The sequence below is a fragment of the Castor canadensis genome, chromosome 18 (genome assembly GCF_047511655.1).
Source record: "Castor canadensis chromosome 18, mCasCan1.hap1v2, whole genome shotgun sequence".
In the NCBI taxonomy this organism is placed as follows: Eukaryota; Metazoa; Chordata; class Mammalia; order Rodentia; family Castoridae; genus Castor; species Castor canadensis.
In genome coordinates, this window is record NC_133403.1 from 34420203 (window position 1) to 34432480 (window position 12278).

The window sequence follows — 12278 nt, forward strand, 5'->3', positions numbered from 1 at the left end:
CTGTAATGACAAGCATTCACCACCAAGCCCAGCTTATTGGTTGAGATGAGATCTCACTTTTTGCTTGGGCTAACCATGAACTGCAAATCCTCCCAATGTCTGCCTTCTGGGCAGCTGAGATTACAGGAATGAGCCACTGCACCTGGCCCTAAAACACTTTTGAATAAAGAATAAAGCCTTTGCAATTTTGAGACTTATTATATAGCTATAATAATCAAGACCTAAAGAGAATAGACAGAAGACAAGAGAGCATGTAAAACGATGTCCTGTCTCCTTAGCCATTAGAGAAAACCAAACTAAAACCACAATGAGATCCTACACTCCTATCAGAGTAAAAAATAGTGACACCACCAAGCCCTCGCTAGGATGCACAGATCACTCAGGTACTGCTGGTATGAAGTGGTACAGTCACTCTGGAGAGCCATTTTACATTTTCTTTAAAAACCAATCATACTACTATCCTCTTAGTCAGAATCTGCATCCCAGAGAAATTAAAACCTGTACATAAATATTTGTAGCAAATACATCCATGACCTCCACTGGGGGGATGGCTAAACAAGGGTGGCACGTCCATGTTTCAGAATACTACAAGCAAGGTCACAGCCCCTGAAGGAGAATCTGTTGCCTCCCTCCCAGCTTCTGGTGGCTCCCACGATCCTTGGTTTGTGGCTGCATCCCTCCAATCTGGACCTCTGTCTTCACATGGCTTTCTCTGTGTGTCTGTCCTTTCCTGTTTCCTATCAGGATATTTATAATTGGATTTAGAGCCCACCTAATCCAGAATGACCTCATCTTAAGATTCTTACCTTAGTTATGTCTGCAAAAGACCCTCACTCCACATACGAATAGATCCTGAATTTCTGGGTGACATGTCTTTGTGGGGGAGTCCTAGTTACCCACTCACTATTGTTCTACCACCACGTCAATCCACCGAGGCCATTCTGACAATGGACTCTATCTTCATCCTTGCTCTGGAGCTGCTCCAAGGGCAAGGTGAGACAGTGCAGATTCCAACAGAGATGCGGATGAAGATGGTGAACTCTCGCTCCCATGCTCACTCTCGGGGCTGTCAGGCTGTTGATTCTTTAATAAACACTCGGGAGGAGAGGTGTCAGAATGGGGAGAATACTCTGAACACCTCCATGTGTGGCTTTTCAGACTCAAAGAGTCCGAAAGGGCACATGACTGTCACCTCTGTGATTTTCATTACATGGTAACCTTTCACACTGAGGTCCCAGCAGTGAACAGGAAGGTGACTCCAGAAACATCTCCTTGCATAGCTGGATGTAATCTGACGAGGCTGCTGAAGCAGGTGGGACTTTGGAAGGATCTGGTGACTAAAGAAAAGGCGAGAAGTGCTCAGGAAGCTGGAGTGGTGCCCCTTCCTGCTCAACTCACTTGTTCTCTGTGTCTCTCTTTCCCTGCCCATCCCTGACCCCTGCCCTCTTTTTTTTTTTTCCTGCAGGACCACATCTCTGTCCCTTATCAGCCAGACTCCAGCAGCAACCCCTCGTCCACGACATCTTCCACGCCCTCCTCTCCAGCGCCTCCCCTCCCTCCTAGTGCCACGCCGCCTTCTCCCCTCCACCCTTCCCCACAGTGCACCAGGCAGCCGAAGAACTTCAACCTGCCAGGTACCTCCCTGCTAAGGTGTATAGCACTGGAGGGGCGGAGATGAGGGGTGACTTCATGCCACAGCTTAAAAACAATGGGTTGAGAATCAGAGAGAGTCAAGGAGGTGCCCAGATGGACCCTGACTCTATGCAGGACAGTTGTCAAAATTTGCCTTACTTCATTTAGAGTAGCCACGAGACAAGTATTATTATCTCCATTTCACAGATGAGGAAACAGAGGCAGGCAGGGTGGTACAGGGATTCTTTTAGCTAACAGCAACCTGTGGCTTCACCTAATTTTAAGTCACAGAGGGGAAACATCTGCTTTGAGCTAAGTAGGTTGAAATTGTCATCAGGATTGTGGGGCTGGGCATCTCAAGGACACACCTGAGCGGGGCTGCATTCCCTGTCTCAATCCAGATGCCAGACACGAGCAGGCTGGGGTCCTGGATTCAAGATCCAGCTCTCTCATACTCCAGCTGTGTGATCTCAGACTTCGGTTTTCTCGCCTCTGAAAGAATGTAGTTGGATGAGCTGTTCTAGAAAGTTCTTCCAGCTCAAATTCGGGCTGTTGACCCAGGAGAAGACACCACTATGAGACAATGGGGGAAGAGCCACTTAGGAGATACTGTGGCTTCTTGTCCTCCTTTGTCATTCAAACTAAGAAAGTGGTCTGACGCTCTTCCCCCTCTTCCAGGCTCCAGCCTAACCCAGTTCCTAATCTAGGACCCCAAGAACGCTATGTTACCTTGACCTCCATTGCTATGACAAAATGCCTGAGCAAATCAACTTAAAGGAGGAAAGATTTGTTTCAACTCACAGTTTCAGAGGAGTCAGTCCATGGTTGGCTGGCTTCATGGCTTTTAGGTCTGTGGCAAGGCAAAAACATCATGGCGGAAGAACATGGTAGAGGAGAGCTGCTCACTTCATGGTAGCCAGGAAGTAGAGGGAGAGGGAGAGGAGGAGGAGGAGGAAGGAGGAAGGAGAAGGAGAAGGAGAAGTGGAGGAGGGAGTAGTTCAGGGAGAAAATACACCTTTCAAAGGCACCCCATGACTGACTTCCTCCAACAGGCCCTACTTCCTAGTGGACACACTCATTGACTATGAACTCCTCAGTGGGTTACCCCTAGTGATCTGGACACCTCTCAATAGTGCCACCAGCTGGGGACCAATCTTTCAACACTTTTAGAGGGACACTTCGTATCCAAACCACAACAGATTCTCCTAACTCAGTCACATCTGTGGCACCATGGCTGACTTCAAGAGGGAGGTGGTGGGATGAGTTTTGGCTTGGCCACTTGGAAGCACTAGCCACAGGTGCCTATTTAAATTTAAATGAATTCAAGTTAAATGTAGTTAAAACTTTAATCCCTGGGTTGTACTAGCCACATTTCAAGTGTTCAGAAGCCATAAGGCTGCCATTTTGGACTCACCAGTGTAGAACATTTCTGTCACCGAGTTCCCTTGGACAATGCTGGTTGAGGGACTGATTTCCTCCTGAGTCAATGGGTTTTACACAGGGTAAAGGATCCCTGGTCCTCAGTAACAGATCAGAGATCCAAGCTGATCCAGCCATGAATGAGTGGTTGGGAAGGCAAAGGGAACCCCATCATGTACCTGGCAGCACCCAGACACAGTCCCCCAACTGAGGACAATCCAGTGTCACCTACCCACACTGGATTTGGGCTCTGCTCATAAAGAGAGGTTGCATTTTGAAGTCTTGAAACATTGGTGTTTTTTGTTGCTATTAAGTTCAAGTCTGAGACACATCTTACCCACCTCATATGGGTAAGATACTTCATGCCAGCAGGAAGCAGAACTTGAGTCCTGTTTAGTGATGCTGAGTGGTCAGGGAGGTCTCCTGGTATTTCCATAGTGTGAAAGTTCCAGGTCTTCTCCAAGGTAGGCCATTTCTACTTCTCTGGAAGGGCATGATGGGAAAAAGACCCATGACCCAGCACCTGTGAACTGCCAATCATTGGGGGAAGCAGGCCTGGAAGCTTTCCTCTAGCCATTGTAGCCCCTGGAGACACTGACTTCGGGGAACTTCCCCTGAAATTGTTGTTGCTTGTGGCTGGACCAGGATTCTGGAAAGATCCCTTTTTAGGAGAACCCAACGTGAAAGCTGCGGGCATCTTCACAGGTAGAGCTGACTAACCAGGACCTGGCTGACCACAGTGCACCACCCCCCACACACATACCAGGGAGGGGCTCCTTCGTTCCAGAGTCCCCAAGAGGGATCTTTGCCTGTTTGTAGTGCTTACTACTGCTGGTCTGTGCTGATGGGATGATCTGTCAGCTTGGGGCCCTGGTCCTCCTTGGGGACAGGACTGAGTGATCCCTAGAGCTCTTTAGCAGCGCAGTTAAGAATGTGGACCATGTGGTGGTGCACACCTGTAATCCCAGCACTCAGAAGGTGAGGCAGAAGGAAGGATCAAGAGTGTAAGGCCAGCCTGGGCTATAGACAGGGAGACCTTCTTTCAAAAAGAGAAAGAAGGGAAGGATGGAAAGAAGAAGGGAAGGAGGGAGGAAGAGAGGAAATGGAAGGAAGGAAGGAAGGAAGGAAGGAAATGTGAGCTCTACAGCAAGCTGCTTGGTTCCAAATCCCAGCTTTACCTCCTAATATCTGTATGATGTGCAAATGACTTACCTCTCTCGGCCTCAGTTTCCTTATCTGTAAAATAGGAATAATAAAAGTACCCTCCCCTTAGAGTCATTGAAGGACTAAATGAACAGAGCTTAGCAGTGTGACAGTTTCATTAAAGATGTCCACAGGTTGGTCAGAGCACCTGCCTAGCAAGCATGTTGGCCCTGAGTTCAAACCCCAGCAATGCCAAAAAAAAAAAAAATTAGAAAGAAAAAAAAAAAAACCAAAGATGTCCGCAGGTGCGACCTCTGCATTATTACTGGATAAGCACCATAATAATAAGTGACTGTAGCCACCATTTTTATCATTTTTTATCAATTGTTCCTAATTAGTACAGGCCAAGACAGAGCTGTGTAAAGAAAGATAAAATCCCCACTTACCTGGGCATTCAGAATATGAATCCACCTTGACTTTTGGGAAAGGTGATCTGGTATTGTCAGTTACAGTTTTAAGTGTAATCGACAATGTCAGGTCTAGGAATTTATATACAGAACTATTTCCACTAGGCAGCAGGGATCTGCATTGCAATAGTGAATTGAAATTAACTCAAGTAGCCATCAAGGGGAATGACTGTCTTATACCTGTGTCCCCCAATACTCTGCAGCCATTGAAACCATTGAAAGGAACACAGGACTCCGTGTAGACGTCTCAACATGGAAAGATACTCATAGCACATACACGTTTTCACGCATGTACGTGTACACGTGTGCACATATGTGTATATGCACAAAGAATTCACATGCACTTCATAGGAACTGTTTATGAACAGAGGGTGTTTTGTTTTGTGGAGCTCAAACCCAGGACCTCGTGCACACTAGGCAGGCACTCTGCCACTGAGCTACATCCCCAGCCACTGGATTTTTTTAAGACAGGGTCTCACTATGTAGCCCAGGCTGGCCTCGAATTCGTGATCCTTCTGCCTCAGCCCTCTGAGTGCTGGGATTACAGGTGTGCTCCACCATGCCCAGTTGGCTAGCAGAAGGGTTTTATCTTATGCACTTCTGTTATGTAGGTAATGGAGACTGCGCCTTTGGTTTAAATATTAATTATTTATTAATAACCAATTTATCAGGTATTAATTCATAATTAACTTATTAATTATTAACAGTTGAAGGTTAATGATGAAATCCTGGGATGTAAGCCAAACTAGAACCTTTCAGAAATGCAGGCAGAAAATTACCCAGGGTGACAAGGTGCCACAAGCTGTCACACCCTTGATGCTGAGTAGGAAATGAGGCTTTGGGTACAGTTTTCTGCAAGATGCTGAGTTTTCTGAAGGCAAGGTAAGCTAACGCTTAGACACAACAGTGTCCCCTTGCACTGATTGATCCAGAACATTCTTGTCCTAAAGGGGCTGTGGGTTGACAGCTGTTTATCTCAGCTGGTAACCTCAGGACACATGAAGAAAGAACTGTTAGCCAGAAAACCAAGTGTGGCGTAGGCAGAGTTGGCCATACTGGTGACTGGGCTGAGCCCATTGGACTGTTCTCCACCCTTTCTTGAGTCCTGGCTGCCATGAAGACATGGCCCAGTAAAGGGTGGAGTCAAGTGTGCTGTGTGGACAGACCTGGGTTTGGATCCAGTTGTCTCTCTCCTAGCTGTGTGGCTTTGAGCAGACTGACTTTATTTACACCTCAGTTTCTCGTCTGTAAAAGGAGATAAGTCAGGCTCATTGTGGTGTCTGCCAGGGCAAGATGCATGAAGACGCTTTGTAAGGCTTTGTCATGTGGGTTTCTGAGACTGGAGTTCAAGCACTTTCTTTCCTTGGAGCCACCTTGTACCATCTTCATACACGCACATCAACCACTCCAGGAAATGGCAAACCCTCATGCCTCAGAGAGAGAGTCCAGGAAGTAGAATCTGCCTCGGGCAGAGCTTGTGGGGTTTCCGAGATCCTATTTGGGCCTGGCCACTTGGGTTCACTTGCTTCCTCCCCTCCAGAACCCTCCTGCCATCACTGTCTCACTTTCTTTGACACTGGTCACTCTGTACCATGGTCATATTCATTCACTTACTTCTTTACTGTCTGTCCCCTCCATCCTAATGCCAGCTCCATGAGACAGGAAACACTTCTGCTTCATTCATTCTATACCCAAAGCCCAACACATTGGCTACTACCACAGGCACTAATGAAATGTTTGTTGGATGAATGAATGAACGACTTGAATTTCATGAAGGGCTGCAGTTTTTCTTCTTTAAATTGTCGTCTTGGCCCTCAGATTGCATTCATCCACTCACCTCATTAGCATGTATTTATCAGCATTTGCTCCGTACCAGCTTCTCTACAGAGCCTTGGATACGGAACAGTGAGCGAACCAGACATGGCTCTGTATTCATTCCTGTTGCAGCTGTAACAAATGATCACAAACCTAATGGCTTAAAACAACACAAATTTATTATCTTATAGTTCTGGGGACTAGAAGTCCAAAATGGGTTTCACTGGAATAAGACTCAAGGGACCACCTGATTTTTTTTCCTGAGGCTCTGGGGGGACAATCTATTTTCTGGCCTTTTCCCAATTCTGGGGACTGCCCACCTTTCTTGGTGTCCCCAGCCCTTGTTGCTTTTATCACATTTCCTCTGAAGCTCTCTTTCTGACCTGATTTTTTAAGCATCTCTCCTATAAGGACTTTCCTAACTGCATGGGGCCCACCCAGATGGCCCAGAATATTCTCTGCATCTCAAGACCCTAACTTTAATCCCATTTGCAAAGCCCCTTTGTCACGCAAAGTCACGTATTCTCAGCTTCCAGGGAGATCCTTAGGTGAGGAAGCATTGCCCCTACGAAAGTCCCTGTTCTCATGGGACTGATAGCTTAGCGGGAGAGACAGGCAGGAAGAATCACACACAGGTGAGAACTGGCTTACGATTCAGGTGGAAGGGCAAAGACAGCCGGGTTCTAAGGTAGAGGAGTAGGGCACAGGCCCTGCCACACAGAGGAGCAGAGGGATGTCTCCATGGTCCAAATGGCACCAAGTAAGACTAGGAGGTGACAGGAACTTACATCCTACTGAAGACTAGATGAGGTACATTCTGTGGTTCAGACAGAGGGTGGCTTGGTCCTCCCTTTTAGAAGGTCACACTGGCTGCCCTTTGTGGAACTCTGAGGGCAGCAGTGGGGACTCAGAATGGCCTGTTTGCCCCTATACCCCATCTGCAGGTCCCAGGCCCACCTCCTCTTTGATGGCAAAAAACCACCAGCCACTGCAGCTCCCTCAAGCTGCCTGTTGGGGACATTGGTTATTCCTTGGAGCCATTTTGGATGGTGGTCACCCATGATGTCCTCATCCCCATCTCCCTCTCTCACCTTCCTCTCAGCCATCAGGAAGGAGCTGTTCTGTGTCAGATGGAAGGCAGGGATTGGCCCTGGTCATCTTCTGGGTGTCCCCTTACCTACCCCGTGCCCCCTCCCGGACTTTCCAAAACAGCTCTTCACCAGGGCCCAGCCTCTCCTTACAGGAATGTGGCTGCTGGGGACACAGAATTCCTCTCCCCAGTCAGATCCAGGAGTGACAAGATCAACCAAGCCTCTTGCGGTACCTGGGTACCTCCTTCCTTCTTCCTTCCCTCCCTCCTTCCTTCTTCCTTCCCTCCTTCCTTCTTCCTTCCTTCCTTCCTTCTTCCTTCCCTCCTTCCTTCTTCCTTCCCTCCTTCCTTCTTCCTTCCCTCCTTCCTTCTTCCTTCCCTCCTTCCTTCTTCCTTCCCTCCTTCCTTCTTCCTTCCCTCCTTCCTTCTTCCTTCCCTCCTTCTTCTTCCTTCCCTCCTTCCTTCTTCCTTTCTTCTTCCTTCCTTCCTTCCTCCTTCCTTCTTCCTTCCCTCCTTCCTTCTTCCTTCCCTCCTTCCTTCTTCCTTCCCTCCTTCCTTCTTCCTTCCCTCCTTCCTTCTTCCTTCCCTCCTTCCTTCTTCCTTCCCTCCTTCCTTCTTCCTTCCTTCCTTTCTCCTTCCTTCTTCCTTCCCTCCTTCCTTCTTCCTTCTCCTCTCTCCTTCCTTCTTCCTTCCTTCCTTCCCTCCTTCCTTCTTCCTTCCTTCCTTCCCTCCTTCCTTCTTCCTTCCCTCCTTCCTTCTTCCTTCCTCTTCCCTCCTTCCTTCTTCCTTCCTTCCTTTCTCCTTCCTTCCTTCCTTCCTTCCCTCCTTCCTTCTTCCTTCCTTCCTTTCTTCTCCTTCTTCCTTCTTCCTTCCTTCCTTCCTTCTTCCTTCCTTCCCTCCTTCCTTCCCTCCTTCCTTCCTTCTTCCTTCCTTCCTTCTTCCTTCCTTCCTTCTTCCTTCCTTCCTTCTTCCTTCCTTCCCTTCCTTCTTTCTTTCTTCCTTCCTTCCTTCCTTCCTCCTTCCTTCCTTCTTCCTTCCTTCTCTCTTCCCTCCTTCCTTCCTTCCCTCCTTCCTTCCTTCCCTCCTTCCTTCCTTCCCTCCTTCCTTCTTTCCCTCCTTCCTTCCTTCCCTCCTTCCTTCCTTCCCTCCTTCCCTCCTTCCTTCCTTCCTTCCTTCCCTCCTTCCTTCCCTCCCTCCTTCCTTCCTTCCCTCTTCCCTCCTTCCTTCCCTCCCTCCTTCCTTCCTTCCCTCCTTCCCTCCTTCCTTCCTTCCTTCCCTCTTCCCTCCTTCCTTCCTTCCCTCCTTCCTTCCTTCCCTCTTCCTTCCTTCCTTCCCTCTTCCCTCCTTCCTTCCTTCCCTCTTCCCTCCTTCCTTCCTTCCCTCCTTCCTTCCTTCCATCCTTCCCTCTTCATTCCTTCCTTCCCTCTTCCTTCCTTCCTTCCTTCTTCCTTCCTTCCCTCTTCCCTCCTTCCTTCCTTCCCTCCTTCCTTCCTTCCCTCCTTCCTTCCCTCCCTCTTTCCTTCCTTCCTTCCTTCTTCCTTCCTTCCTTCCCTCCTTCCTTCCTTCCTTCCTTCTTCCTTCCTTCCTTCTTTCTTTCCTTCCTTCCCACTCCTTCCAGTCTTCCCTCCCTCCCCCCACACCCAGCAGTATTGGGGTTTGAACTCACCTTTTAGGCAGGTGCTCTGCCACTTGAGCCAAGGCCCCCAGCCCAAGCCAAAGGTTTCCACTCTTTTACCTTTGATAAGAGAGAGAATTCTTTGAACAAATGCCTGTTGCACACCTACGCGCACAGGGAATTTGGGATCCTGAGATACTGGGACTTGCTCTGTCCTGAAGGAAGTCGTAAATCAAGTCCAACCTCAGGGTGGGAGGGAGAGTTCATATGCTTGCCCAAAACAAATGGCTTAGTGCTTGAAGCTATCCAATCGTCTCTTCGTTATAAATCATTCTTGCCTGGTAGTGAAGAGAGCTGAGAAGGGCTTTGTTTATTCATCAGTTAATGCATTCATTCCTCGGGATCCTGGCTTCCAGGACGCTTGTGAATACCAAAATCCAAGGATGCCCAGGTCCCTGTAAAGAACGCCTCGGTGTTTGCATAGAGCCTGACGTTCTCCTGTGTATTTAAGTCACATCTAGTTACATATGATATCCGGTACCGTGCAAATGCTATGCGGTTGTTAGACCGTATTGTTTAGGAAATAATGACAGGTAAAAATTCCATACATGTTCAGTACCGATTTTTTAAGGATATTTTTGATCTCGGGTTGGTTGATCTGCAGGTAGACTACAGAGGGCCACCTGGGCTTTTTTTAGAAATCTCCGTGCCCTCTTACATAATGGAGATGCCAGCCGTACGTGGAAGGGACCATTATTGCCCCCGGTTTGCATGTAGACATTGAAACTTGGAAAGATTTGCTCTGGCTTTTACCAGTAACCCAAAGCAAAGGGGAGAGTCCACCCTGCAGGATGAGCTTCTAGACCCCAGGCTCAGAAGCACCTACCCATGCTTAATGAGCCATCTCCAAGTAGCTAGCCCCTACATGTAATCAAATTGTTTCTGGAAGTAGATTCAGCAATTCAGACTTGTATCTGTCTGCTGCATTTGCTAAGGGATAGAAATCTTCACACAACCTGCCCCCTACTCTAGGCTCTGTACCCCGATGGAGCAAGTGGTAAATCAGAAAGTTTTGAAATATTGGGGCCAGGTATGGTGGTGCACATCCGTAATCCCAGCTACTCAGGTGGTGGAAATCAGGAGGATCATGGTTCCAGGCAAGCCTGGGCAGAACACCTCAGTCAATGAGCATGGTGGTCCATGTCTGTGCAGTTGCAGCTACATAGGAGGCAAAAGTAGGAAGATCTTGGTCTGAGATCAGCCTCAAGCAAAATCCTGAGACCCTATCTGAAAAAAAAAATAATGCAAAACAAGGGCTAGGAGTATGGCTCAAGTTGTAGAATTACTGCCTAGCAAGTTCAAGACCCTGATTTCAAACCTCAGTTCTCCAAAACAAGAACAACAAAAACCTTGTACATGTCTGAGCCCCTGGCTTCTGACGGGTGGCCAGAAACAAAATGAATTGTCGGAGAATTAGTAGTGAGGTCCAGGGAAGTTGTTTTCCTAATGTGGAATTTAATTCATGCTTGTGGTAGACAGAAAAATACTCCCTCGTGTCCGAACCCTGGAGCCTGGGGGTCTGCTGCCTTACCTGATGGAGGGGCTTTGCATGTGTGATTATGTCGTGGTCTCGAGAGAGAAGGATTGTCCTGGTGGCCCTGAGGGTAGCCGCACGGGCTCTTGTAAGAGGGAGGCAAGGTCAAAGGCAGCGGAAGGTGCTGTCAGAGCAACAGCAGAGATGGGGTGATGAGGTTATGAACTGAGCAGGGCAGCAGCCTCTGGCATCTGGAGGAGACTGGAGGATCCAGAACCAGACTCCTGGGTCTCAGTTCTTCACGGCTCGTTTCAGACTTCCAGCCCCCACACCACACTCTGAGAGGAGACCCTTGTGCTCTTTTCAGCCACTAAGTTTGTAGTAAGAAACTTAGTAACAGCAGCAAAAACCAAAATGAATAGAATGCTCAATGCAGAAAATTTGGAACACACAGAAAAAGCATAAAGGTTTTTGTTTGTTTGTTTGTTTGTTTTGGTGTTACTGGGAATTGAACTTAGAGCCTCTCGTGGTAGGCAAGAGCTTTACCTCTTGACCCACACCCTCAGCCCTTTCTTGCTTTAGTTATTTTTCAGGTAGGGTCTCATGAGCCTGGACCAACCTCAAACCTTGATCCTCCTGCTCTCTGCCTCCCAAGTAGCTGGGATGACAGGTGTGAGCAACAATACCCAACCTCATAAAGTATTTTTTTTAAAGCAACTGTTGTTTGTCTGCCAAAAGTGTTGCAGCTTTAGACTGTGTGTGTGTGTGTGTGAGTGTGTATAATCACACAATTATCAATAATGGCATTGAACTTAAGATGACTTCCAAGGTGGAGTGGTCTGATTTTAAGAAGTCTGAGCTATGAAATGGGAGGATGGGCTTGCAAGTTTAGAGTTTTGGTTTCTTTACACAAATGCTTATAAATCAGGGCATCTGCAGAAACAAAAAACTAGACAGAGAATGATCATCTGGGGGCCCGTAGAGCCCAGCTTGGTACCTGGTGACACTTACTCACTGCCATTTTCTTTCTTTTCTAAGCATCCCACTACTACAAATACAAACAGCAGTTCATCTTCCCAGGTGAGTATCCTGTGAGCTGTCAACAGCCCCTTCCCCGCAAGTCCTGGGGAGAATATCGTCAGGATGGGCAACATCAGACGTGGTCGTTGGTCACCAAACCCCATGATAATGACTGGATGTGGAAGTAGAGAAAACAAGAGTGGGGAGTCCCAGGCACATTGCAAGCATGAGAGGGAGCTGGCCAGGATGAGGAGGGGCCAGAGACATCCAGCAGAAAGAGATGGTCAGAAGTGCTCAAGTTGAGTACTGAGAAGATATGAAACCAAGTGGCCTCATCCAGAGGGAGCTCAGGAGGGGAAATGATCTGCGGACCACCAGGGGATGCTTCAGGCTCCAGGCTTAGGAATCCCAGCAGCTCGCTGGTCAACAGTGGAGCCATTTGTGTAGGATATCATCTAGACACTCATCTACGTCAGGAGGAAAAGTCTGGGTGGTTGAGGAAGGGAAGTGGATCCACCTTCCCTGGGATCCACAAGGTCCTGG

The 12278-nt window shown here is 48.1% G+C and overlaps 1 protein-coding gene across 1 annotated transcript in view; it reads left to right on the top strand.

Moving 5' to 3' along the window:
• The window catches only part of Ksr2 (kinase suppressor of ras 2), a 279590-nt gene that overhangs the window by 206617 nt on the left and 60695 nt on the right, over nt 1-12278 (top strand). The window contains exons 7-8 of the mRNA XM_074060825.1: nt 1466-1634; nt 11754-11795. Coding sequence (XP_073916926.1) covers nt 1466-1634; nt 11754-11795 — 211 coding nt within the window. The remainder of the gene's footprint in view (nt 1-1465; nt 1635-11753; nt 11796-12278) is intronic.